Source organism: Diachasmimorpha longicaudata, chromosome 7 (assembly GCF_034640455.1).
Source record: "Diachasmimorpha longicaudata isolate KC_UGA_2023 chromosome 7, iyDiaLong2, whole genome shotgun sequence".
Classification (NCBI taxonomy): domain Eukaryota; kingdom Metazoa; phylum Arthropoda; class Insecta; order Hymenoptera; family Braconidae; genus Diachasmimorpha; species Diachasmimorpha longicaudata.
Genome location: NC_087231.1, coordinates 4,982,209 through 5,007,912, shown reverse-complemented (window position 1 = coordinate 5,007,912; position 25,704 = coordinate 4,982,209). Strand labels below are relative to the sequence as shown.

Below are 25,704 nucleotides of genomic sequence, written 5' to 3'. Positions count from 1 at the left end.
TTCAATATTGCTGACGCCAGGTTTATACAGGTTTTTTTTTTCGGGAATCAGTCCATTATGGCCCCGAGCCATTGGAACACATTTTTCTTCTCTCCACCCGGTGGGCTTTTTACGATAACCTAATTGCCTCACAGTGACATTGGAAAATTGTTGAGTAGGTTTTTGTTGGAGGTCCTGAGTCATGGTGGTAATTTCGAGAATGTTCAAACAAAAAGTGTAAAAAAATGGTGACACGTGTTGCTTTCGAAGAAAACTGTAAGGATGAATAAAGCTGAGGACTGGGTGGAGGAATGTCAACCTATTTGTTATGAATAGAAATCGACGATGAAGTGGGGGTGGCTCATTCATATGCGATACGTGAGGGGAATTTATCTGTTGATTTCAAGGAACAACTTATTAAGAAATTCAACAGTCCGGTCCTGACCAAAATACGTGGATGGATGATAACAAGATGAGAGGAAAACTGCTGAAGGAATCAGGGGTTTTGAGGACAGCAAATTATTGCAGGAGAAATAATGAAATGGACAGGAAAAATTTCGGCGGAGACATTAACTCCACCTTCCGTCTCTCGGTGCCTGAAACAAGCGTTGGTATCTCTACGACGTTGGTATCTAACGACAGTGAAAATTCATCGATCACGTTAAGTTGGCCGAGAATAACTTTCGTGGGTGAGTGAACGAATCTTCCGGTTCCTTGAAATTCTAATGAACGCATTCCTTCAGGGTATCTTTGCACTCTGGGGCTTCTCACTTGCATGGAATCGATGATAGGTTGGAGGCAGTCTCCCATGAAACGGGGAATTGATATTGGAGGCAAAAATGTGAAACATTTAATGCACTTCCCATTCTCACAGAAAAAATTGAATCTTGAGAAGAAGAATAAATTTCAATTATGAGAGGAACAAATTCATTCGAGGAAAAAAAAACGGAATTGTTGGGGGTGAAGGAGAGAATTTGACGTTGTATTCCAGAAAAAGGAGAATAATTGACGAAACCGACACCCCAACTCGACCTAAACAATGCCGAAAAATCAACGGAAGGAGCAGGTACCACAGAATTTCGGAACTCAAAGGAAACAAAGAGAGATGAAATGCAAGAAAGTATCTCTACTGCCTCCCAGGGTTCCAGTATTGTTCCACAAAACTTGGCTTTTTGTACTTCCATAATAACAGAAGCAGGTTCTACTCTAACCATTTTCTGTTTCCTCATCTCCGCTTGAGTGTGAAGAAAGGTCTCGTAAACCCACTTGAGGAGGCCGAGGTGCCTGCAGTCTTGAAAAAACGTTGACGCTGCACAAACTTAAAATAAATAAAAGATATCTTTGAAAGAGAAACCATTTCCAGCGCTTAAAAAATCTCGCAGAACGGAGAAAATTATTGAACATAACTTCAAATTGAAGAGCAGCATTCTCTCATTCTCAGTCATTATTTCGTTTCACGCCGATAAATGCGACTTGTGCAATATATTTGAGCGCAAAACCTTCAATATCAGGCCATTTTCCAAGGGAAAAAAACGTAAATTATTATTTTAAATTTAATAACATGGAACGTGGACATTAAAAAAAAACATCAAAAAGGAAGTGAGTGAATAAAAACTCGGAATATAAAATATTATTCACGTCCATCTGTTCATCACTCCCGAAGCACATAATAAACCAGAAAGATTGAATGAAGAAGCTTCTCCAGCATCCGGAATTTCCCTGAAAGAATGAATTCCCAAACAAAAATGGTCTAGAAAAAGAGTTATCCAATTTCACGAAAAAATACCCATAAAAGAGGGTAAACCTTTTAGTAACATTTTCTCTTTCATCCCCAAACTCCCGAACTTTCCTCCGTAATTCCGATATTTTTCTTTCCTCAATGGATGTCAAGACCCTCCACCAGTGATTCCCTCCCTTCACAAATTCAAAAAAAAGCAGCTGGTGAAGAACGATGGGGGTTGAATCGAATCCACAAGAATCCATGGGGTTCGACTATTGAAATAGGAGCAAAAACAGCCACACGTGCAACAGGTTCTCCAGCATTACACTAGCCCCCCATGCACACACCTGCACCAGCTGCGGACTCCGCCCATCCACCTCTAGAATTCCCTCAAATACAAAGATTTGAATTTCATAATGAAAATCCATCCATTGTCATTTCTCCACTCCTTTGAATCCTAACGACTCCATTCATTCCAAACGAGGTGAATAAACACAGACTCGATGATGCGTTACATACGTCCACCGTTAAATTACAGATGATTACACAAAAGATGATAATGACAGTGATTACCTCGAACCTTGAGATGGAGTAGGTATATCCCACCCACGTGCCCTCGATATTCCTCAGTCATAATTTGTGAACATGTGATGACGAGTCCAGAAGCGAGGGTCAAGTCACTATTATTCAACAGACATTACTTGTGCCAATAATGTTGTATTAACGATTGCAGCTGATTGGGACGATTGGCACTACATAATCACAGTGCAAACGAACAGCGTTCTCGCTAAATCTCCGGTTATCCCTTCGTCGACAACTCATTAATCTGTTTTATTGGTTTTTTACGAGTTCATTAGCGATTGGTTTCCAAGCATTCATTATGATTTTATAGTTATTCTGAACCGTCTCGTCCCGGTCAGGACACCTCGATGACGAAGGGTTCGATGAATTCCGAAAAATCTCCATTCGATAACTTCCGACACATTATCGGTCTTATCGCAGAATCATATGCAGTTGTCGTGTAAATAATTTTCTTCTCGTAGTGATAAAATAATCAAGGGCCTTCTTGTTGCTTCTTCTGACTCCTGGATTATCACCAGAGGTCAAAGGTCCCTGGAGTTGAAGCACACGTACGTTTAAGGCTGGGCCGGGGTCGTCGTAACGGCGCGTCTCGCGACGTAGGTGGTACGTAGGTGTTGGAGCGATTCAAGGGAGAGAAAGCCAATGGGCAGAAATCGAGGAACAGCGCGTGCTGCAAACTCGCGGGAGCGGTTTACGATTCTTCTCGACAGTGAGAAAACACTCACACATTGAACAATGGGGCGACCCAGGCTCGTGCCCGAGTACCAGCTGCTTAGCGAATTACGTTTAATTAAGAGGAGACGGATCTCCTTGGATTCATCACTCCCAGTATTTTATCTCGAACTCTTTATTGGTTAGATTAACTTGATTTTAATGATAACCATTGAATTGTTATTTCAATATGTTATTGGAAATTCAATCGAGTCGATTGAATATGTGTTAATAATTTTCTTTCTGTTGAAAGTCATTTATTGGGAAACCGTTTCCTTCGGAAGTGAATGTCTCCCTACAAGAAAAACATGTTGACTCGTTATGTTCACAATTTCTTCACCATTCAATTTACGGTTAATAAATGTTCCTAATATGCAAATGCAGTCGATTAACATCGTTCTGTAATTGAAAACTGCTACGTTTGATTTAATTAATTAAAGAGATGGAGGAATTTATAAGTGGCATCATTAATCGCTTCCATTGAAAGAGGAGATCGTAAAGAAACTGATGGATAGTCAATACTTCCTGCTCCGGCTGATCCGTTACATAAATAACCCGATAATATAGAATTAATGGGATAGTGAGGAATTATCAAGCGATAATGAGAATAAAACACTTGACATCCGGTCTTACATGATTCGCGTGAGCCACACGACAATTAGTATTTCCGCACTCTGCGTCGTTCTGGCGAATTTTTATTTTTACATCTTCAACTTGCTTCCTTCTTTCAAAGCAAAATGACGTCACTAACGGATGTAAAACCGAGATAGATTTTAATAGAGTGAGCTAATTGTGACAGTGGTGATTAAGAGGAAGTTTATTCGTTTGCTGCTTCCAGTTTAACTCTTTAATGAGGCAATATTTTGTGGCAATTTCAAAAATATAAAATTATAAAGATTATCGGGCTTGGAATTTTTCAAAATGATTTGCAAAACGGTATGTAATCAAATTATTATTCTTATTATTATGAATGGATACCGTCCAATATATATATATGTGTACAAATCAATAGATGGGATCATGTATAATAAATAATTTTTCCAATAGAATTTCGGCGAAACTTCAATGCTTGAGTATAAATCGAAATTTGTAGCTGATTCAACGCAATCTACGACATCTCCAGGAAAGAATGTGGTTTATGCGTCGGCTCAGCTGGTAAAAAAGTCACATTTTGCGTCTCTTCAGGGCTCGTATCAGCATCCGGAAGTTTCCAGAACGTATCGCGCAGGTGACAACTCTCAACAAAATAAATTCCAATTCAAAATTTTTTTCGCGAATTTTGTTATTAACAATTACGGAAAAACAACCACTGGAATAAATCAAAATGGCACAATTATGAACAAATATGGAGATTAATAAGTAATGTCGAGTTTAGACAACAGTGATGCCAGGTTTAGAGGGAAGCATTTGGTACGAAACAAGTTCATCCGCGCACAGCCTAATGTCCGATGGAGTCGCCGCCGAGCAAGTGAAAAAATTTTTTTTCACGTCTCGACGATCACACGAGTCCGGGCAACACGACGAGTCGCTTGAGATTTACATACCAGAGGTGAGTTACATCACTCATGATGATGAAAATTCACTGTGGGGGCTTGAATTTGTAGAAAACACGATTGCTACCGGTGTTACGCGAATTGTTTGGTTAGATTCGAGCCCCTTTGTGAGTTTGAGAATATTGCGTGATAGTTTTTACCGGTGATTGGATCATTTTTTGGGTAAATAATGATCGACAGTCTTTTATGGTTGATTCATGATGCCAATAAGTGAAGAAAAACAATGAAATGAGGATCCTAGACGTCCTGGGATTTATATAAATTATTGCGTTCATTTTGCAGTTGCTTCAAGCCAGTTACAGTTACTACACGTGGCCCTCAGCACCCGTGCTAGCCTGGTATTTGTGGGAGCATCGAGAGGAGCTCCTAGGCAAACGTGTTCTCGAATTGGGATCAGGCACAGCCCTCCCAGGGATTGTAGCCAGCAAGTGCGGTGCTCACGTGATTCTCAGTGACTCAGCAAGCTTTCCAAAGAGCCTTCAGCACATCAAGAGAAGCTGCGAACTCAACGGAGTACTCTCCCAAGTGAAGGTAATAGGCATAACCTGGGGTTTATTTCTCTCGAGTCTGTTCTCTATCGGCCCACTGGACGTGATTCTCGGCTCTGATTGCTTCTACGAGCCATCGGTCTTCGAGGACATTGTCGTAACTGTTGCATTCCTCTTGGAAAAAAATCCTAACGCAAAATTCCTCTGCACTTATCAAGAACGCAGTGCTGACTGGTCAATCGAGCATTTACTGAACAAGTGGGGCTTATCCTGTACACATATATCTTTAGCAGGACTTGGTGCTGATTCAGGTGTGACTCTTGCTGAGTTGATGCAAGATCATACGATACATTTGCTGGATATAAGGCGAAAAAATTGAAGGATCGTTGACACAGACAATAGGATGGCAGCTAATATTGGAAGAGCCTTGAACAAATTACGTGTCGTCAACATTCCTTGGACAGTTGGTGACCAACAATTGAAAGAGTATTTCTCTAAATTTGGCCCAATAGCCAAAGCCAAAGTTGTATTTGACAAGAGGACAGGATTGAGCAAGAATTTTGGATACCTCGAAATTCCTGACAGAGAAACGTATCAAACAATTCTGACGAAGCCAAATCATCATCTTGAGGGATATGATCTGCACATCAGACATTTCTGGGAAACTAACGAACAATAATTAGCCATTAACTGACATCATTTAAGCTAGTGTGATTAATGATGGCAGAGAAGGAGAGTGTAGACGATTTAGAGGTTAGGTTTAATCGAGCCGCTAATCATTTGCAGAGTTTGGCAGCAAATTTGGATTCGGGACAATTGCTAGGGTTTTATGGTCTCTATAAACAGGCAACTGTGGGGCTTTGTGACACCGCTAAACCGAGTTGGTATCAGGCACAGGCGAAGCAGAAGTGGGAGGCATGGAGGAGCCTCGGGGACATGGGAAAGGAGGAAGCGATGGAGAAGTATATTTCATTGTTGACAAATTTGGATGAGAATTGGGAGCACGATGCCAAGATTGGGGGTAAAGCCTGGGTCGCTGTCAGCTCGATGGTAAACACCGATGATGTTCTCAGCGATGGGGACAAGACTCTGTTCGATTGGGTGAAGGAAGGCAGAGAGGATAAAGTTAGGGAATTACTGCTGCGTGATTCATCGATCATCAACACACCTGACAAGGACAACATGCTGCCGATTCACTGGGCTGCTGATCGAGGCCACATACCCACCATCAAGTGTCTGATTGAAAAAGGGGCGGACATCAATGCCCAAGATGATGATGGCCAAACAGCCCTTCATTATGCTGCTTCTTGTGGGCATGCCGATGTCGTCGAATATCTGCTCTCCATTGGGGCTAAATCACTCAAGGATCACGATGGACTAACACCCAAACAAGTTGCCGATGACAGACTTGCAGCCATACTCTGACATGATTCATTGGTTTAGTACTGTATGAATGTCAATCAAGATTGTGTTATCTTTAATATGAATGAATCATTAAATAATGTTGGAAATATATGATTGGAAAATGGGGTTCAAATTTTGTCTCTGTAAGCTCCGTTTCTTATTTTTGTTTTTTTTTTATTTCATTTATAAACAAATAAATCCTTTAATACTCCAATATACTCACAGCCTAAGGTCTCCTTAGGTAAATGCGTGCTCCGATGAAAATTTTTTCACGTCTACGGACGATTTTGAATTAACCGATTGCCGTTTTCATCTTATGTTCCATAAATCTTCAATAAACTCATAACTTTTAATTTTAAAAACATTTTTTCCATTTTGCCCTATTATCATTACTAACATCTGAATCAATTCGCCGAGGTGAATTATCCAAAAAAAGAAAATCCAATAATCACGATAATCACGATAATGATTTTTAAAATACGAAGAGGGTAAAAAAGATCTAAGCAATGCCAACGAAATATAATCAATAAGTGAAGAGAAAGAGTATTCCATAAACTTAATTTTTCTGAATCAATATAACTAGCTGATTCTACTCTCTGTCATTATGAGAGAAAACAAAATTATGATGAATGTCATTCGATCTATTGTCTTTCTTTCAATCACAGTCGAGCAATAAATCGTGAAAATTAAAATAACGACGTCGAAAAAAGCGCAATTTTTCTACTCGGTCGAATAAAAAAAAACTCGAGGCAACTCGAGATTTGTGCGCTGAAGTCCATACTGCTTGTTATATTCTTGAGATTAGGAGCACTTTGAAGTGATTTTCTCATCTGAAAAGCATTGAATGAGTTTCTCAAACTTCTGCTTCTGAAAATATGTATAAAAAATCGCTATTTCAGAGGTAAAAATGTCTCAACGACGATTTTCGGACGTCAATGACTTAAAATTCCTGATTCACTGAGGAAGCCATACGGAATAATGTAGAGATAAATTTCTTGTAAATGTTACAGCCTCCCTGGATTATTTGAAAGTTTAATTCTACTAAAATGCATTAACAAAAGCAAATGTCTTTTGATATTTTTCTCTTTTTCAATTATTTACAAGTGTATTTCACATGAATTTTAATGTAATCTTCTCTCAATTCGCTTCTGGAAATCCTTCAAATAATCCCCTAACTTTCCAAGAAATTTCCTCTTCATTAAATGTCTAACATCACTTAACCCTTTCAATTAAAATCCAAATTGAAAAAAAAATCGATATGGTTTCCAAACTCTACCTATCTACTCTATAAATTAGTACTTTCGTGATCGGATTTAGGTCGATTTGTCGGAGGCGGTGGTGGTGGTGGCTGAGGCCGTGGTGGTCGTTGATGAAACCTCGGTGACTTTTCACCAGTTTGAATTTGCCCAGGTGATTTGGGAACAATGACCGTCTGCGTCTGTGTCTGAACATCGATGATGTTACCCTCTGACCTAGTTCTGGCATGAGATTTGTTTTGCTCGGGCATATCGGGCCTGGGTGGCTTCTCCGGACGCTCGCCACTCAGGGACATTGAGGTTGGCCGACTCCCAACACTTGGACTTCTCTGCAAGTTGGAAGCGCTGTTTCCATTGCTCTCGGACGTAGCTTTCGCGGAATTATTTCCACGCACTTGTATTATACTGACCTGTTGTTTATCCACTGAGTACACGTGTGCTCTCTCCAGTGTTAATGGCTATAAAATAAATTAATCCAACATTGAAGAAAAAACATCCGTCGCTAAAATCCAATTCGGAGAATCTAGAAACATCACACTTTGGTTAGCATGAATCGTTCAGTCTTCGTACCAGTTTCCACGTATTTATAGTAATATTATGCAATTCATAACTGTGAATTATAAATTATATTAATTAATGCAGGAAAGTAAAAAATGTTAAGTAACTATTGCCATAAAAAATAATTCTCGCCCTAATTTTATTCTCATTTGTTCCTCTTATCCTACTCACGAAAAGAGAAGTGGGTCCTAAAATATAGTAGGGTGAAAACTGAACGAATCATCCTATTTTTTTAATAAAAAACAAACCATAATATTACATATCTCTCATCAGAGAGATAAATTTTAATGAGACAAATACACAGTCCACATATCAATACAAAAATAGATACAGTAAAAAAGCAACTCTCATGCTGGATCGTGAAATAGAAAGATAAGACACACAGGGATGTATTTATGGTGTTGAACTTACTCCAACGTCAACGTCCAAATTTTCATTGCTCTGGCGTATGTGAGGCCTGATGAGACTGGAGGGCCTAGCAAGTCCTGCGGGTCGTTCTGGAATCGCCGGCTTGCTGTTCCTGTCCACCGGGGCAGGATCACTTTTTTTTCGTAATTCCACTGTGTCATCTGAATCACAGAAAAGGAGATGAAAAAAACCTTAGAAAAATTGACATTTTCCAACAAATCGTTTACTAGAATTTTTTTCGCATGAAAGTAGTCGTTTAGAATTATTCAAACCTGGCGTGCTGCAATTTTGATGGGCTGCATTCACCAAGGTGGTCCTCGGCGCGGCCACGGGAACCCTCTTCCTTTCTAAAGTCGAGGGCGATGGTTTTTCCGCTGGTACTGGCTTTGATTTATGCATATCGTTATTTTCAGGGTCAGAAATTCGGAACTGCGCTGCATTGGAAGTGCTTCGCATGTTGATGCCTTCGAATCCAATAGGGGCCAGTGAGTCCGAATTTTTGCGTTTCGTATCTGATGAATCAGAGTTTTTACGTTTTATTTCGACGTTATTGTCCAACTTTGGCGTCTCAATCTTCTCATTGTTCTCGTGGGGATGAGTGTCATGATTTGTAGTCTCACAAATCAGAGATTTTCCCTCCATCTCTGCGGTCTTCTCCAGCTTCTCGATTTTTTCATTCTTGTCAGTTCTCTCGGGTTTTGGCTCGTGATGATGAGTCGTAAGTTCAGTATTCACTTCATGTTTCTGAGCCTTGTAGGTGTGACGATTCAATGTCGCTGTTGTTAAAGGCCTTGGGGGCTTGTCAGGGGCCGGGGGAGGTTTATCATCCATTCTCTTTTCGGTTTTATCTGGAGTTGCATTTGGGGGCGTTGGTGCTGGCTTATTTTTTCGCCTTGTTGCTGGCTTTGGACTACCCTGGGGTGGACTTTCACCATGGTCACTGAGACTGCTGTTCGATATGCATCTTCGCATACCAATTACTTGAGGCTCATTGCCATTCACAATGCCGACGTCCAAATCACGATCAAAGTCTATCTCCCCGGGGAAGAACCAGTCCGCATACGTTATTAATTGGTCGACTATTAGACTAGAGTTGTTTGCGGTACTCATATTCATTCTAAAAGCAGACATTACAGTATTTAAAAAATAATGAGATAGATGTCATGACTATCATTCAAAATTATTTTGTTAATCATTCTGCTTTCAAAATGATTTCTACTTACACCATAGTATTAACATCTTCTTGAGGGCTCCATATTAAATTGGGTGCAATGACAATGGCGATATTCTGAGGTGACATTTTATTAACGTCACTGTTCTTCGTCAGCACCGCCAAAAATTTAATTAAAAACCTCAAATTCTCCAGATTAGCAGGTGGTAATTTATGGAGGACTTCCCACAGTGCTCTCAACCTGATATCACTCTGCACTATTTTAGCAGCTGCCATCCACTCTGGATATAATCTGATAGAAAAAAATTATCCATTCATTCCATTCATTTAATTCAATCAATGGGGACATTAACATGATTGCTGCATTTCCAACTGAGACGAAATAAATAAATCGTATTATGTTCCCACTTGGGATCACATTTGTTGAAATGTAGTTGGGTGAGTGTGTGTGTGTGGTTGAGAACTCGAGGTCGGATCAATTGAAATGATTCCACTGGCCGGTGACCAACTAATCCGTCCATGTAATGCAAGTCAATGAATCAAAACAATTTTGGTTTACACATGCGCACAATTTTCCTTATCGGTGCAATGACCGAGGGAATTTTGCAATCATACATTACACACAGATATGTCCGAGTAATTTACGCATTTTTACACTTTCAAGCCGTTAAAAAGTAAAGGGAATGGTAGGGGTTGTCCATCTATTGAGGAAGTTAATCCTCTGAAATAGTAAAAAAATAATACAACTTGAAATTTATTAGATATTAACTCACTTGTAGGTAAGAAGGGGCTCAGGTAATTCGCGTAGATATGACTTAAGTGCTCCAGCAATAACATGAGGATCTTTGTACTCCAATGCTGTTGGTAACGTGAGACAGCATGCGTCTAAACTGAGCTTAATTCTTCGTAATTTAGACGCACCACCGGCTATTCTAAATAGGCCCTCCTCTTCCATTCCAAGCTTCAGAAGTGCTGATACACAAAGTTGAATTGGAAGTGCTATTTTACGATTTGTCACTCGAAGATGCTCCTCCAAAGGGTGGCCATACACTGGCTTCATCTCATTGTCATCTAAGCATGATTGAAACAATAGTTTCCATCAAAACGAGTGAGAAATCTCTGTTGTATGCACATGCAAGTTGTTTTGCCCGTGATTTTCTTTTATCGCGTATAATTCGAGGGTTATTTGACTGAATCAGATTTATTTTCAGCTGATTGAGTCTTATCAACACTAATTGGAAGTCATCATCATTATTATTCCCATTATTATCCCTTTCTTCCGGGTAATCGATTTTCTTTTTTTAAAATTGAAGTCACTTACTAAGACATTTATGAATAATTCTAAATTTTTAGAATATGTTGAATAATTTGATCAGGAAAATATCGAAACGATTTGAACTATTGAAATGCTTCCATTGGGAAGCAAAGAGGAAGTGATTGCAATTCTTTCTCGTATCTGAATGGATTCCAGTGAAATCTGATTATTAATTTTTCAACCATGAAAGTCGATAGATTTTATTGCCTCTCGGAAGTCATGAAACAAAACGAGATCTTAAACGATTCAAAAGAGATACTCTTCCCGAATATATCCCGGAGAATGGTACCACGAAATGAGTAAAACTTAATGGGTACTATATGCATAATCTTCTCCCACTACTCCTAACAAATAACAGTCAAACGAGACGAAATTTAGCTGTGTAACTCACTGATGTAGCTTTCTAATCCCGGAATGAGATCCTCGAGACAGAATAAGGCACTTTCGTGATAAGCTCGCTGAAGCTTGACGTACTGAATTATTCTTTGAGCAAGCTCAGTCTCCCTCGACATGAGCTGAAACATCTCAGCAGCCAATTGATCACGACACTGTTCAACTTTTGTCTCAGCCTCCTCCAGTTCTTCCCTCAAATTATCAATCTTAGTCGCCGCTGTGCCTGCAATTCAAAACAAACCCGACGGAATGCAGATAATTAAAAAATAAACAGAAACAATGCATCATGAATAGACCATGAATATGTAAATAAACTTGACAACTGATGAATCACCTCCAGCACTGTGTTTACTCGCTTGGTGATACCGCGTTCTTGCGCTGTCCATGTCTAGTATTAAACGTGCTAAATTCCTCTTGTGTTTTATGATATTGGGGACGTCAGTCTCCAAAATCTGTTGGAGAGGTGCAGCGACGTATTGCTCGACTTTGGCCTCATGATCGACTGTTTCGGAGGCCAGCAACACTTGAGCACGGCCACAAACGGCTAATGTGTAACTCATCAAGCCATCGTCGGTTGCACAATCCATCATTGTTTGTCCGAGAACATATTCCGGACATTTTTTCTGAGAATGAAAATAATATCATGAAAAAAAAGACAACCATCACTGAATAATCCCAGCTAATTGAGGATAGATAAATTCAGTAACTATATGATGAATAACTCAGAATCTAAAGGAGATGGAAAAATTTGTGTCCCTACCTTTTTTATAACCCTCAATTGGCTCTCCAAAAAAGGTTATAACAAAAATTTTTCTATGCCTTTTACATTTCAAGATATTCGTCGAAAACTCGAATTGGCAATTATCGAGTAATTTGTGGAAATTACCAAGCGTTTTTCCTTGAGCGATGTGTCTTGGGCTAGGGCGGCACTGGGCGGTGTACCCAGACGTTTGCTGAGTCCAGTCAGCGCATTCCTTATCAGCTCAACGTGCTTGTCTGCTGCCTGCAGGTCGTCAGTAAGCACTTCTGTCTTGCCAGCCCTGAAAATACAGGAAAACCAAGTTCTCAACCGTTAAAACTGTCCTCGGTGAATTGTAATCAATCAAAGAGAATTGATAATGACTTCAAAAATTGATAAAACCAAGGGTGGGAGATAGAATGAGTGATTCACCTGGAGAATGTCTGGTCAGCTAGTTGTTTGACTCTGAAGAATTGTTTCTTCATGATTGACGGTGAGATTTGACACTTGGATGATAAAAAAAAAATATCAACTATCGCTGGCACAGAATCAACACACCTTATTTTATAATAATCAACAGTATAATGTTTAAGTTCTAATATTTAATGGGATTATCCACTTTTCACTTCACAAAACGTCGCCAGCGACGGCCCATACATATCTAGGGCGCGTCCTTTCTCAAGCATTTGCAGTAAACCAAAGGATCCGACTTTGAGTGTCGCAGTGAATCCGTCATAATGCCTGAATCGTGATCTCATACACCTCAGGCAGATACGTACACACAGAGACAGTGGGCACGGGCATTGAGAGGAGATAGCCACCACGACGATAAGCCCTCCCCAATTCTATTTATATCTGTAGATTTAATGGCTCGGTACTTACGACAATTTCATTCGATTACTGATACACATGAGCACATTGTGCGACTCCTTATTCACAATTGGCGGTAACGAGGTTTTAATGCTGATTACATTTGGATATAAAAAAAATATATATAACGCAGACTGAATGTCGTGTATGACGTCGTGATTTGTCTGTAGGTATTGTCCATCGGTTTAGAATAGAACCCCTCCGGTACAAAGAGGATAGACCAAAGTAGAGGCTCAGTTCGGGGGGTTAGACTGACGCCAGTTTCTCCACATTACCGACACGATTTCACCCCCGAGGAGACGGGGCGCCACGAGTACTACTGACGTGAATAACCCAGTGTGAGTGACATAGGAAGAGAGAGGGGGAAAGATATTTCTCTCTCGCTCATTGGCAATTTCATCGAAGTCTTTCAGGGGGGGCAGGGCGGTTCGCGTTTTTCTCGGCTCCTGGGCCTCCTAGAGCGAAATGGGCCCGGATTTGGGCTCATACCGTTTTTCGCCCATATCTTTGGAAATATCATAGCTAGGACAATTTGGCTGGCACCATTGGATTCGTGAGACGATTTCCGATTTTTCTAGGGGTCCGGGAATTTTCTAAAGTCGATTTTTCTAGTTTTTCGCGTTTTTCTCGGCTCCTGGGCCTCCTAGAGCGAAATGGGCCCGGATTTGGGCTCATACCGTTTTTCGCCCATATCTTTGGAAATATCATAGCTAGGACAATTTGGCTGGCACCATTGGATTCGTGAGACGATTTCCGATTTTTCTAGGGGTCCGGGAATTTTCTAAAGTCGATTTTTCTAGTTTTTCGCGTTTTTCTCGGCTCCTGGGCCTCCTAGAGCAAAATGGGCCCGGATTTGGGCTCATACCGTTTTTCGCCCATATCTTTGGAAATATCATAGCTAGGACAATTTGGCTGGCACCATTGGATTCGTGAGACGATTTCCGATTTTTCTAGGGGTCCGGGAATTTTCTAAAGTCGATTTTTCTAGTTTTTCGCGTTTTTCTCGGCTCCTGGGCCTCCTAGAGCGAAATGGGCCCGGATTTGGGCTCATACCGTTTTTCGCCCATATCTTTGGAAATATCATAGCTAGGACAATTTGGCTGGCACCATTGGATTCGTGAGACGATTTCCGATTTTTCTAGGGGTCCGGGAATTTTCTAAAGTCGATTTTTCTAGTTTTTCGCGTTTTTCTCGGCTCCTGGGCCTCCTAGAGCGAAATGGGCCCGGATTTGGGCTCATACCGTTTTTCGCCCATATCTTTGGAAATATCATAGCTAGGACAATTTGGCTGGCACCATTGGATTCGTGAGACGATTTCCGATTTTTCTAGGGGTTCGGGAATTTTCTAAAGTCGATTTTTCTAGTTTTTCGCGTTTTTCTCGGCTCCGGGGCCTCCTAGAGCGAAATGGGCCCGGATTTGGGCTCATACCGTTTTTCGCCCATATCTTTGGAAATATCATAGCTAGGGCAATTTGGCTGGCACCCTTGGATTCGTGAGACGATTTCCGATTTTTCTAGGGGTCCGGGAATTTTCTAAAGTCGATTTTTCTAGTTTTTCGCGTTTTTCTCGGCTCCTGGGCCTCCTAGAGCGAAATGGGCCCGGATTTGGGCTCATACCGTTTTTCGCCCATATCTTTGGAAATATCATAGCTAGGACAATTTGGCTGGCGCCATTGGATTCGTGAGACGATTTCCGATTTTTCTAGGGGTACGGGAATTTTCTAAAGTCGATTTTTCTAGTTTTTCGCGTTTTTCTCGGCTCCTGGGCCTCCTAGAGCAAAATGGGCCCGGATTTGGGCTCATACCGTTTTTCGCCCATATCTTTGGAAATATCATAGCTAGGACAATTTGGCTGGCGCCATTGGATTCGTGGGACGATTTCCGATTTTTCTAGGGGTCCGGGAATTTTCTAAAGTCGATTTTTCTAGTTTTTCGCGTTTTTCTCGGCTCCGGGGCCTCCTAGAGCGAAATGGGCCCGGATTTGGGCTCATACCGTTTTTCGCCCATATCTTTGGAAATATCATAGCTAGGACAATTTGGCTGGCACCATTGGATTCGTGAGACGATTTCCGATTTTTCTAGGGGTCCGGGAATTTTCTAAAGTCGATTTTTCTAGTTTTTCGCGTTTTTCTCGGCTCCGGGGCCTCCTAGAGCGAAATGGGCCCGGATTTGGGCTCATACCGTTTTTCGCCCATATCTTTGGAAATATCATAGCTAGGACAATTTGGCTGGCACCATTGGATTCGTGAGACGATTTCCGATTTTTCTAGGGGTCCGGGAATTTTCTAAAGTCGATTTTTCTAGTTTTTCGCGTTTTTCTCGGCTCCGGGGCCTCCTAGAGCGAAATGGGCCCGGATTTGGGCTCATACCGTTTTTCGCCCATATCTTTGGCAATATCATAGCTAGGACAATTTGGCTGGCGCCATTGGATTCGTGAGACGATTTCCGATTTTTCTAGGGGTCCGGGAATTTTCTAAAGTCGATTTTTCTAGTTTTTCGCGTTTTTCTCGGCTCCGGGGCCTCCTAGAGCGAAATGGGCCCGGATTTGGGCTCATACCGTTTTTCGCCCATATCTTTGGAAATATCATAGCTAGGACAATTTGGCTGGCACCATTGGATTCGTGAGACGATTTCCGATTTTTCTAGGGGTCCGGGAATTTTCTAAAGTCGATTTTTCTAGTTTTTCGCGTTTTTCTCGGCTCCTGGGCCTCCTAGAGCGAAATGGGCCCGGATTTGGGCTCATACCGTTTTTCGCCCATATCTTTGGAAATATCATAGCTAGGACAATTTGGCTGGCACCATTGGATTCGTGAGACGATTTCCGATTTTTCTAGGGGTCCGGGAATTTTCTAAAGTCGATTTTTCTAGTTTTTCGCGTTTTTCTCGGCTCCGGGGCCTCCTAGAGCGAAATGGGCCCGGATTTGGGCTCATACCGTTTTTCGCCCATATCTTTGGAAATATCATAGCTAGGACAATTTGGCTGGCGCCATTGGATTCGTGAGACGATTTCCGATTTTTCTAGGGGTCCGGGAATTTTCTAAAGTCGATTTTTCTAGTTTTTCGCGTTTTTCTCGGCTCCTGGGCCTCCTAGAGCGAAATGGGCCCGGATTTGGGCTCATACCGTTTTTCGCCCATATCTTTGGAAATATCATAGCTAGGACAATTTGGCTGGCACCATTGGATTCGTGAGACGATTTCCGATTTTTCTAGGGGTTCGGGAATTTTCTAAAGTCGATTTTTCTAGTTTTTCGCGTTTTTCTCGGCTCCGGGGCCTCCTAGAGCGAAATGGGCCCGGATTTGGGCTCATACCGTTTTTCGCCCATATCTTTGGAAATATCATAGCTAGGGCAATTTGGCTGGCACCCTTGGATTCGTGAGACGATTTCCGATTTTTCTAGGGGTCCGGGAATTTTCTAAAGTCGATTTTTCTAGTTTTTCGCGTTTTTCTCGGCTCCTGGGCCTCCTAGAGCGAAATGGGCCCGGATTTGGGCTCATACCGTTTTTCGCCCATATCTTTGGAAATATCATAGCTAGGGCAATTTGGCTGGCACCCTTGGATTCGTGAGACGATTTCCGATTTTTCTAGGGGTCCGGGAATTTTCTAAAGTCGATTTTTCTAGTTTTTCGCGTTTTTCTCGGCTCCTGGGCCTCCTAGAGCGAAATGGGCCCGGATTTGGGCTCATACCGTTTTTCGCCCATATCTTTGGAAATATCATAGCTAGGACAATTTGGCTGGCGCCATTGGATTCGTGGTAGGATCGAACTCGAGTCCACAGCATGCGATTTGAGGACGCTCGCTGTGCGCCAATATAGCAATTAAAATATTGTATTTAGCTCTTGGTACATGCTTAACTAACTGGCCAGGTGAAAATATTTCTCTCCTGACCGGGAAAAATAGATCTTTTAAATTAATTTTTGTAAACCTAAAAACGACATATTATGGCTGAAAAATCATAAAGAAACATTTCAAAGGCGCAGAAACCTATATCTCCACTCTCGACTTGTCCCCGTGGCAGCGGGACTGCTACTGAGGCGTTACCGGCTTGGCCGATATGCTGATACCCCAGTAGGATTCGTGGCGCCCCGTCTCTTCGGGGGTGAAATCATGTCGGTAATGTGGAGAAACTGGCGTCAGTCAAACCCCCAGAACTGAGCCTCTACTTTGGTCTATCCTCTTTGCTCCGGTACATGTACTTCGCGCCTCGCCACGATCAATTGTGAGGCGCTCGCGTTCGGGTTATGTTGGGGGGATTATCGAGCCAATGAATCGAGTGGAGAAATTGAGTGAACCATTGGATTCGGTGGATTGAGTTTCACTTTAACTTGAAGTATTTCAATCGTGTCGATGTGCTTTTTGCCTATCGCGGGAAGATGCTATTTTGTTATTAAGATGGAAAGTAAATTGCGGTGGGTTGAGGAAACTGTGGCGCCACCCTCGCGAAGATTTGAATTTATGGTGAGGAGAATTGCTTGCAGTTCTTGTCACTACTTTTTGCGAGATAATTAGTCGATTCGGTGGGAGTAGTAATGCAGGAGAAATTCCCAAGCTTTTGCAGATTTCTTCAGCAAAATTAATTTACAATGATTACTGATTAACTAGTAATAATTCTTCTTAGTTAATTACTGAGAAAAATCGCGATATCATTTAATAAATATTTATCCCCTATCAAATAAGTGCGCACGCATCTATTAAAAAATGCATAACAATTTTAATATTTATAAAACAATAGAGAGACCACTTGGAGAAATTTTTCTCATGTCATGAACTACTGCCGGAGCAATGTCAAGTACCTATTGTGCTCCACGTGACATACAGAACTTGTTCCCAACTTCAGATCCTTTTTTTTCTATGATAGCGAAAAAAAAAAACCGAATCGAGTCGATCAAGCCCCCACGACTGCCGCATGATTCCGCGGCTCCGACGCGCCACTGGCTGTCAACAGCGGCTGGCGAAGCCATTCGCTTCTACCCATGCGGCGAACACCTTCGGGGAGGATAGTCTAACATACGGTGTTAACTTGAAGTGTCATTTTATTGAAATCTCGTAACACCCAATTTTTGGGAAAATTCATAAGTAATCATGGAGATTGACAAGAGATTGTTGAACGTTCTGGTCCTAAGTTTTGGATTTATGCTGGTGTTTACCGCATTCCAAACAATGGGAAACATTGAGGTGAGCAATTTCCATTATTGTAAACAATCGTTTGTGTCGTTCTCGCGTATCAATTGCCGATTATTCGTAAATAAATGCGTCACAGTTTTTGACGTTTCTCCCCTCGTGTCTGCGCAGCTCAGTGTCACACGTGTCTTCCCAGCGAGCGGGCTATTTAAATTAAGGCAACTGAAACGGTTGATGTCATCAGGTGGAAATTTAATCTGAAGGTATTGCAAGGCCAACTGGAATGAGCTCAGATTTTTCCGGAATTGTGGACAAAGAAGTCCTTAGAGTTTGAACTCCGCGTTTACCCCGCGAATTTATCAGGTATTCTGAGTAATTTAACAATGGGATAAAGCCTTTATAGTGATAGAGCGCGGTTTAGCTGGTGCATTTGCTATCGTTGCAGTTCAATGTATCATCCGACGCGTTATCACTCTGTTATTGTAGTAACGGGTGCCTATTTAATTTATTGTACGATCGTCCGAAAAAATCTTATCTAACGGCAACAGCAAATAGAGTGAAGAAATACTTTGGAATATCGATATTTCGTTGGACTAGATTCGATATTGATCCCGATTGATAAAGTTATTTACAAGAATCGATCCGAAGTATTCGGGTAATCTAATTGATTTCCTTTAATAATTTGACTCGACGGGGAACATCAGTTGTATATGATAGATTGTATTCAACAAGCAGGAAATTAATTCGGCTTCACACGATAATTAACATGTCGGTTAGAATATTAACGGGATTAGTTTCACTAGGTGTGGCAGTATTAACCATGAAAATTTCACTGCAACATCCCCAGAAATATCTCTTTCACCACGGTATGGAAATAATAAAATAATAAAAATTTGAAAACGTGAATTCCATTTTTTCTCGATTTTTACGGCGCCCAAACCGGTTCCTTCGGAAACTTGTTCCTATTTTTATTCAGTCGTGGAGGATGCTCTAAAAATCTGCTCCCTTTCAAGTACCTTTGAATAGGTGAATCTACCAATGTCTGTAGCACGCACTATGACATTTAAATCGACAGAAGAATTCGCCGGGAAAGGATCGACGAGGAAAAAGAAGAAATTTTTATATGAAAAAAAATTACTAAGAGGAAGAAAATTCTGAGAATTTCTTAACGGAAAAAAAACTATGACTACAAACGTAGAAAAAAATTTGATTGGAGCAAAAACAAACCAAAGTACTCGGATATTCTCAAGCGGAATAAGGACGAATGTGATCGAATTATTGATCACCTACAAATCTTCAAAATATATCGATTCCGGTAAATCAATACAAACGATCGAGTGACACGTAAAATTGACTGTACAATTTTCACAACCAGCGCGAAAGAACTTGGTATTCATCGATAGAGGTGAAAGTAGAGAATGAAAAGTCGAGCCCCCAGACATTTCGATGAATCGGGTCCAGGTCGTCCTATTTCAATGCGTGAGATAGAAAATAATAATAGTGGCACATGTCGTAAGACTTATTATCGCACTTGAGTCAGTAATTTTCTCTAAACTCTTTCTCTTTCAATTACCTAATAAATCGCTCGGCACGAAGGTAAATAACCCTTCTCTTTCAGAAAACCATTCTGGACAGCATAGCAAAGGATGACAAGTCGTTCAACGGCAATGCCTACACAAGTTTAGCGATAATCTATGCAGCATTGGCAATCTGCAACTGGCTAGCCCCATCCTTCATCTCAATGACGGGCCCAAGAATAGCTATTTTCGTAGGCTCCTGCTGTTATGCATTTTTCATAGCAACATTCCTTCTCCCAAGCTCAGGTTTACTCTACACAGCCTCGGCGATTCTCGGTTTCGGAGGTTCCTTAGTATGGACTGGTCATGGCCAGTATCTCACCGAGAACAGTGATTCGGAAACCATGTCCCGGAACTCGGGCCTCTTCTGGGCCATCTTTCAGTCATCTATGTTCACTGGAAATTTATTCGTGTACTTTATGTTCACGGATCCCGAGATCGACGGCCCAACGAGGAAGATTGTCTTCTGGGTTCTGACTAGTCTCGCAATAGTTGGAGTAGCAGTGTTATCGATCCTCCGGAAGCCCCCACAGAAGCTGTCCCTTGGAGAAGCCGAAGGTGTCTCCAGTCATGACAAAGAACTGGCAATGCCGGAACCCCGACGTCAAGCCGGCTGTGCTGCAGCTTGGAGTGCGTTCAGGGATGCTCTCAGCCTATGTATCACTCCAAAGATGCTCCTACTGTCATTGACATTTATTTATACTGGTTTGGGATTGACATTCTTCTCGGGAATTTATTCATCAAGCATCGGCTTCACCGAGGCCATGGGCGAGAAACGGAAGAGTCTCGTTGGCCTCTCAGGTATTTGCATTGGAGTGGGAGAAGTTCTTGGTGGTGCAATCTTTGGAATGCTTGCGTCAAGAGGTCCAGGTGCTCTTGGAAAATGCACAGGATGGCCAGTAGTGGTGATTGGATTTTTTATTACGCTATTTGCGTACATATCTGCATTCCTCAATCTTCCCAACAGTTCGCCATTCAAGGACACCAATGAAGAAGCCTACATGGTTCCGTCACCAGTACTCGCGATGGCAGGAAGTTTGACATTGGGTTTCGGTGATGCCTGCTACAATACTCAGATTTACTCGTTACTTGGGGTGATATACGCTAAAGACAGCGCTCCAGCTTTCGCGTTATTCAAGTTCACTCAGTCGGTGGCTGCGGCCATCAGTTTTGTATATAGTAATCATGTGGGTCTCCATGGACAGCTATCTATTCTCCTTGTGTCCATGGTACTTGGAACTGTAGCGTTCACCTACATCGAGAGAAGGTACTCGAGAAAGAAGCTAGAACCTGCGGAGGGCGAGCCCAGGTTAGCGGAAAGTGTCAGTGCTGAGGAGTGAGTGACACCATCAGTCATGGCAATTATGAGAGAGATTGTGGATTCGTAATGGAAATTCGAACGTTTTAGGACGCCTGGTGGAATGAGGTAGTAAGGCCAATAACCCGGAGCTTATGTAGCCAAGGTGAACATATCAGAAGTGCAGTAAAAGTTTGCTTTTTGAAACAGTTTAAGGTGTGTAAAGTTCAAGATCGTTCGGCATGCGAAGCTCTTGCATCAAGGATTGAGCTTTGCTGTACCCATCGACCGTTGAACTCTACGCACTTCATCCACAGAACGATCTTCAAGAGCCACTTGAGGAAAAGTGGATCTTGTCTTCTTATTTCATTCCACTCGTGCTTTGCCCATTGTTGACAACAATGTTGATTTATGACATTTTTGACGATAATGTTAAGGCATTCAGCACGGTTCACCTTGATGACCAAAGCCTAATCAAAGTGTGTCAGGAGAATTCTATAATGCAATTCGATAAAATAAAAAAAATGTGCAATCGCGATGGACTATTGCAATCCCCTGAGACTGTACTTCCCCGGATATTATCAATTGATTGTATATAAGTTGGATAAAATTTTCAAACGATAGCAGCGTACCTGAAAACATTACGCTTGAACGCATTTTAGGAATATTTTTTTTTATATTCACACATTTCATATCTTTTTATCCCCTCCCATTCGCGCACTTCAATTTTATCGCATTCGTCTCTGCATTTCAGTGGCCGCGGCTAGTCCAACGCACCTTATCGATTTATATCATTGTGACTGATCTGCATCCGACAATTCTGATTAACTAAATTGACAGATTTATTATTTTCCCCATAATGAGGGCATGGACGTTGTTGATGATATTGTTGAATAAAATATGAAATATTTGTATATAAATTCGCTCATGTTTATTAATAAGCCTGCGGTAAACCTGATCATTGCAGACCTTTAAATGCCACTAGGTAATATATTAAATCCTACGTTTCACTCTATCCTCGTGTGAGGCTCAACGAGCTCAAATAGAAAGTGATTTCTGAATGGTGCAATGACATCGCAGCACTTCGAAAAATCCCGCCCAAACTCCACGCCCCCGGCATCTATCAGCAGTCGATAAAACTACTGTCGAGATGTCGGCAAAGCAGACTCGGTGCTAGACATTTTAGCACAGGGTACTATCTCCCTAATGGCGTTCGTCGCAGTGAAAACAAATACGGGATGATCATCATTGATATTCATCGCTTGACTGAGTGCATCACCTACTGAAAACATCACCTCGGATTGATCGCTGACGGGGGGAAGTAACTGCAACACTCCCAATCGTTCAATAACTCCAGACGATATATACCACTTGGTGGGGTCCCACCTGACAGACTTAAAAGGCACTAGACTCGAGACAGTTTACCTGCGGCGTCGTTGATTTTATCGGAATTGCAGTTGTAGTGCTTCACACATGAGCCCTGAAATGCGTTTTCCATCGGTGTCTAATAAAAGTAACAAATCTGTATTAATAACTCTCGATAATAATATCCACTTGCCAATATTAAATCGAGATATGGCTCTCGATTTGATGCCAAGTATGGGGGTTACTGGCTGCATTGTGCACCGATAAAATAATTGTGATTACATACACGTGAGTTGCATGGAGGAAGTGAAAAAACCTCCGATGGATCTTGAGACGCCCGTTTCGCTGGGAATAGTATTTTGATTAAAGATGGAGGAAAGTGGTAACGACAAGTTCCTTTTGAGAAGACGTGCGGTTACCCTGAAACCACTTAAGGTGAAAGATGAGCGTGTTGCTACATTGAAAAAGGTAAGTGTAGCTTTTTTTCGTTGGTGCTGCGGGGGGAGGGGAAATTACGAAAATGTAAACAATGAGTGTTTTTGTTTGGTTCACTAGGTCGCTGCCATACTTAATAAATCGGAGGTGGACAGAACTGCTGAGGAAACAGAATTATTGTCTTCCTGTGGTGATGTTGTCAAAGAGGTTAATCTTAGGTACGCTGCGAAGATTAATTAATAATGAAAATTAATTGCGCTATTTTTTTTAATTAATATTTTATTGGTGCAGAAGAAAGACAATCCTAATTTTTATAGGCAAGATATTTAATTATTCAAGTTTTGCTTCTTGAAAAGTTCGAAAGTATCGGCTGTATGTTAACTTCATGTTTCATACGGTTATTTGGTAGATGCAGAATATATTTGGAATGAGGACAAACTCATACTAAAGTTTAGAAATATTGCAATTCCAATTTTTCACTAAGAAATCAAATTTTGTAGACAAGAAAAAAGGGACAAAGTGAAAGCACGATTGGAGGAGATTGAGGACCCCCCAGAGCTCCTCGAGGAAAAATGTATGAGACTAGCTGGGGCAATAAGTCGTGCATCTTCCCTTGCTGTTTACACCGGCGCCGGCATAAGCACAGCAGCATCAATTCCAGATTACAGAGGGACAAACGGTGTCTGGACACGAATGCAGCAGGGGAAAGACATAGGGTAAACTCCACCAAGCAATTCTTTCAAAACCATTGAAAAACATTTTCATCCGTAAAAAAACTCATGAGATTTAACTAAATTCATTAGTAATTACACACTTGCAGAAATCATGATCTCAGCTTAGCGGAGCCGACAGTCACGCACATGGCGTTGTATGCCCTGTACAAGGCTCGTGTACTGAAGCACGTTGTATCCCAAAACTGCGACGGCCTTCACCTACGCAGTGGTATTCCACGTTCATTTTTATCAGAAGTCCATGGTAATATGTACGTAGAGGTTTGCCGGGCGTGTAAACCATTTCAGGAATACCTTCGGTTATTCGACGTGACTGAAAAAACAGCGAGGTATTCACACGGAACAGGTAGACATTGTCACAAGTGTAACTCCATCCTTCAGGATTCGATAGTTCACTTTGGCGAACGTGGAAATTTACCATGGCCGATAAATTGGAATGGGGCGTGTCGTGCCTCGAAACAGGCTGATGTTATTCTGTGTCTTGGTTCGAGTCTAAAAGTCCTGAAAAAATATCCCTGGCTGTGGCAGATGGACAGACCTGTTCAGAAACGTTGCTCCCTGTACATAGTTAATCTTCAGTGGACACCGAAGGATGAAAATGCAACGTTGAAGATAAACGGCAGATGTGATGAAGTTATGAAACGAGTAATGAGCCATTTAGGATTAGATATACCAGATTATAATAGATCCAAGGATCCGATATTTTATCACGCTATAAGACTGCAAATTAGTGAACAATCGACAACATCACAACCTTGTCTTGAGGAGCCTGTTTTAATCGCCAATGAGGAGAAGAGTGTGATTGAGAGTAACGGTATGATACCAAAAAAGGACAATGAAGACTGCGTATCACAGATTAATATCAGTGAGCCATTGAGCGCCTACTCGGCACCATTCTTCACCGCATTACCCTTCCTATCTATGGGCTTACCATTTCCACCGATGTTTCTCTATCCCCAATTGACGTCGCTACTTTATTATCCACTGCTTCAAGCCCCACCGATCAAACAGGAGGACATTAGTCAGCCAAAAGTCACGCCAGCTTGCAAATTTTGCATGGAGAACGAGCAATCACAGAATTGTTTGTTCTATCAGACTAATGGCGAAGATCCTGTTGTTACTGATCAGCCTACTGACTCCATCGAGCCACCTATTGACAATGACAATGAGAATAACATTGAAGTGGTGGCAGAGTCAGAGGATGCTTCCAGGGCCACGGCTAAGAATCCTGGATGGTTTGGCAAGGGCTATCGAAAGGGTTTCAAGAAGAAACGGTAGCATCCATTGGCCCAAATCATCAAACCCACGAAATTGATATTAATCGATGGACAGAAGGGCGACGTAGAAGCAACAGTATCGATGTAATCTATATGATCAAAGACTTTAAAATGGAAAGGGTGGAGTAAAATGGAACGGTAGAAAAGAATCAAGAGCGAAATTGAGACTATTTTTTTGTCTAATGTAAGTTTACAAATAATCATTTGGGTTTAAGTCAGTGACATCAGTTTATTCTTTGACTCTTGTCATCGTGTGATCTTCGGGGAAAACGATAGTTTTTCTGACTTTCTGGTAAATCAAAAATGTAGATTTACGACCATTCCATTTTACTCCAGCCATCTCCATTATTTCAGATTTTTTCAGCAACATTGAATGTGCTGTATTTGAAAAAATGTTGATTTATCGATTATTTCAAAAAGTATTAACTCGACTATTATTTATTTGTACTAGAAAAAAAATCTGCAGTAAATTTCATAATTAACATTTTGCCCGTTATTTTAACTGCCGATGAATTTAAAATGTGAGATTAAACGTATTATTTTTCTTAATTTTCAAGAAAAAGGACATATTAAAATTAAAGAGCTAAAGAAAAATCAGGTGATTTGTCTCGTTCATCCCGTCCTAGTCGTTTATCATCTATAAAAGCTGAGGGGTGTGGGTGGACCAGGTGATATCCAATACCCTGGATCGTAATAGTCACCATTGTCACCCTTTAGGCAAATTTCAGCTGGATCAATTCATTCGATTGGGGGAAA

At 41.3% G+C, this 25,704-nt stretch overlaps 6 protein-coding genes across 8 annotated transcripts in view; 5 read left to right on the top strand and 1 right to left on the bottom strand.

Moving 5' to 3' along the window:
* Positions 1-25,704, top strand: part of LOC135164204 (uncharacterized) — a 79,179-nt gene that overhangs the window by 17,621 nt on the left and 35,854 nt on the right. The window lies entirely within an intron of this gene.
* Positions 4,201-5,558, top strand: LOC135164841 (histone-arginine methyltransferase METTL23). Its single transcript, XM_064125549.1, has 2 exons — positions 4,201-4,541; positions 4,828-5,558. The coding sequence occupies exons 1-2, from the start codon at positions 4,377-4,379 to the stop codon at positions 5,410-5,412; spliced, it is 750 nt and encodes a 249-aa protein (XP_063981619.1). The 5' UTR covers positions 4,201-4,376; the 3' UTR covers positions 5,413-5,558.
* Positions 5,614-6,799, top strand: Anox (anorexia). Its single transcript, XM_064125551.1, has one exon. The coding sequence runs from the start codon at positions 5,751-5,753 to the stop codon at positions 6,456-6,458; it is 708 nt and encodes a 235-aa protein (XP_063981621.1). The 5' UTR covers positions 5,614-5,750; the 3' UTR covers positions 6,459-6,799.
* LOC135164840 (rho GTPase-activating protein 44-like) lies at positions 6,591-13,353 on the bottom strand. 3 transcript variants are annotated; one of them, XM_064125546.1, is made up of 10 exons: positions 13,160-13,349; positions 12,710-12,783; positions 12,425-12,578; positions 11,873-12,161; positions 11,537-11,761; positions 10,604-10,901; positions 9,883-10,122; positions 8,932-9,776; positions 8,663-8,820; positions 6,591-8,151 (listed from the first exon to the last, which is right to left on the bottom strand). In XM_064125546.1, the coding sequence occupies exons 2-10, from the start codon at positions 12,760-12,762 to the stop codon at positions 7,723-7,725; spliced, it is 2,691 nt and encodes an 896-aa protein (XP_063981616.1). In that variant the 5' UTR covers positions 12,763-12,783; positions 13,160-13,349; the 3' UTR covers positions 6,591-7,722. The 3 variants fall into 3 exon arrangements, with proteins under 3 accessions (XP_063981616.1, XP_063981618.1, XP_063981617.1); XM_064125548.1 differs by having other exon boundaries at positions 6,591-8,022; positions 8,104-8,151; positions 12,710-13,348; XM_064125547.1 differs by lacking the exon at positions 12,710-12,783 and having other exon boundaries at positions 13,160-13,353.
* Positions 18,042-22,060, top strand: LOC135164210 (UNC93-like protein MFSD11). Its single transcript, XM_064124358.1, has 2 exons — positions 18,042-18,320; positions 19,885-22,060. The coding sequence occupies exons 1-2, from the start codon at positions 18,228-18,230 to the stop codon at positions 21,181-21,183; spliced, it is 1,392 nt and encodes a 463-aa protein (XP_063980428.1). The 5' UTR covers positions 18,042-18,227; the 3' UTR covers positions 21,184-22,060.
* On the top strand, positions 22,195-25,572 carry LOC135164207 (NAD-dependent protein deacetylase sirtuin-7). The gene is made up of 4 exons (XM_064124354.1): positions 22,195-22,973; positions 23,061-23,158; positions 23,441-23,656; positions 23,761-25,572. Exons 1-4 carry the CDS (start codon positions 22,875-22,877, stop codon positions 24,947-24,949), a joined length of 1,602 nt encoding a protein of 533 aa, XP_063980424.1. The 5' UTR covers positions 22,195-22,874; the 3' UTR covers positions 24,950-25,572.

Excerpts from the sequence above, each read along its gene's own strand:
- LOC135164210 (XM_064124358.1), top strand. The coding sequence starts at position 18,228 with ATGGAGATTGACAAGAGATTGTTGAACGTTCTGGTCCTAAGTTTTGGA. Across the intron at positions 18,321-19,884 it reads AAACAATGGGAAACATTGAG|AAAACCATTCTGGACAGCAT; the intron begins GTGAGCAATTTC and ends CTTCTCTTTCAG.
- Anox (XM_064125551.1), top strand. The coding sequence starts at position 5,751 with ATGATGGCAGAGAAGGAGAGTGTAGACGATTTAGAGGTTAGGTTTAAT.
- LOC135164841 (XM_064125549.1), top strand. The coding sequence starts at position 4,377 with ATGCCAGGTTTAGAGGGAAGCATTTGGTACGAAACAAGTTCATCCGCG. Across the intron at positions 4,542-4,827 it reads TTGAGATTTACATACCAGAG|TTGCTTCAAGCCAGTTACAG; the intron begins GTGAGTTACATC and ends TTCATTTTGCAG.
- LOC135164840 (XM_064125546.1), bottom strand. The coding sequence starts at position 12,762 with ATGAAGAAACAATTCTTCAGAGTCAAACAACTAGCTGACCAGACATTC. Across the intron at positions 11,762-11,872 it reads GAGTAAACACAGTGCTGGAG|GCACAGCGGCGACTAAGATT; the intron begins GTGATTCATCAG and ends TTTGAATTGCAG. Across the intron at positions 10,123-10,603 it reads GAGCCCCTTCTTACCTACAA|ATTATATCCAGAGTGGATGG; the intron begins GTGAGTTAATAT and ends TTTTTCTATCAG.
- LOC135164207 (XM_064124354.1), top strand. The coding sequence starts at position 22,875 with ATGGAGGAAAGTGGTAACGACAAGTTCCTTTTGAGAAGACGTGCGGTT. Across the intron at positions 22,974-23,060 it reads GTGTTGCTACATTGAAAAAG|GTCGCTGCCATACTTAATAA; the intron begins GTAAGTGTAGCT and ends TTGGTTCACTAG. Across the intron at positions 23,159-23,440 it reads GTCAAAGAGGTTAATCTTAG|ACAAGAAAAAAGGGACAAAG; the intron begins GTACGCTGCGAA and ends CAAATTTTGTAG.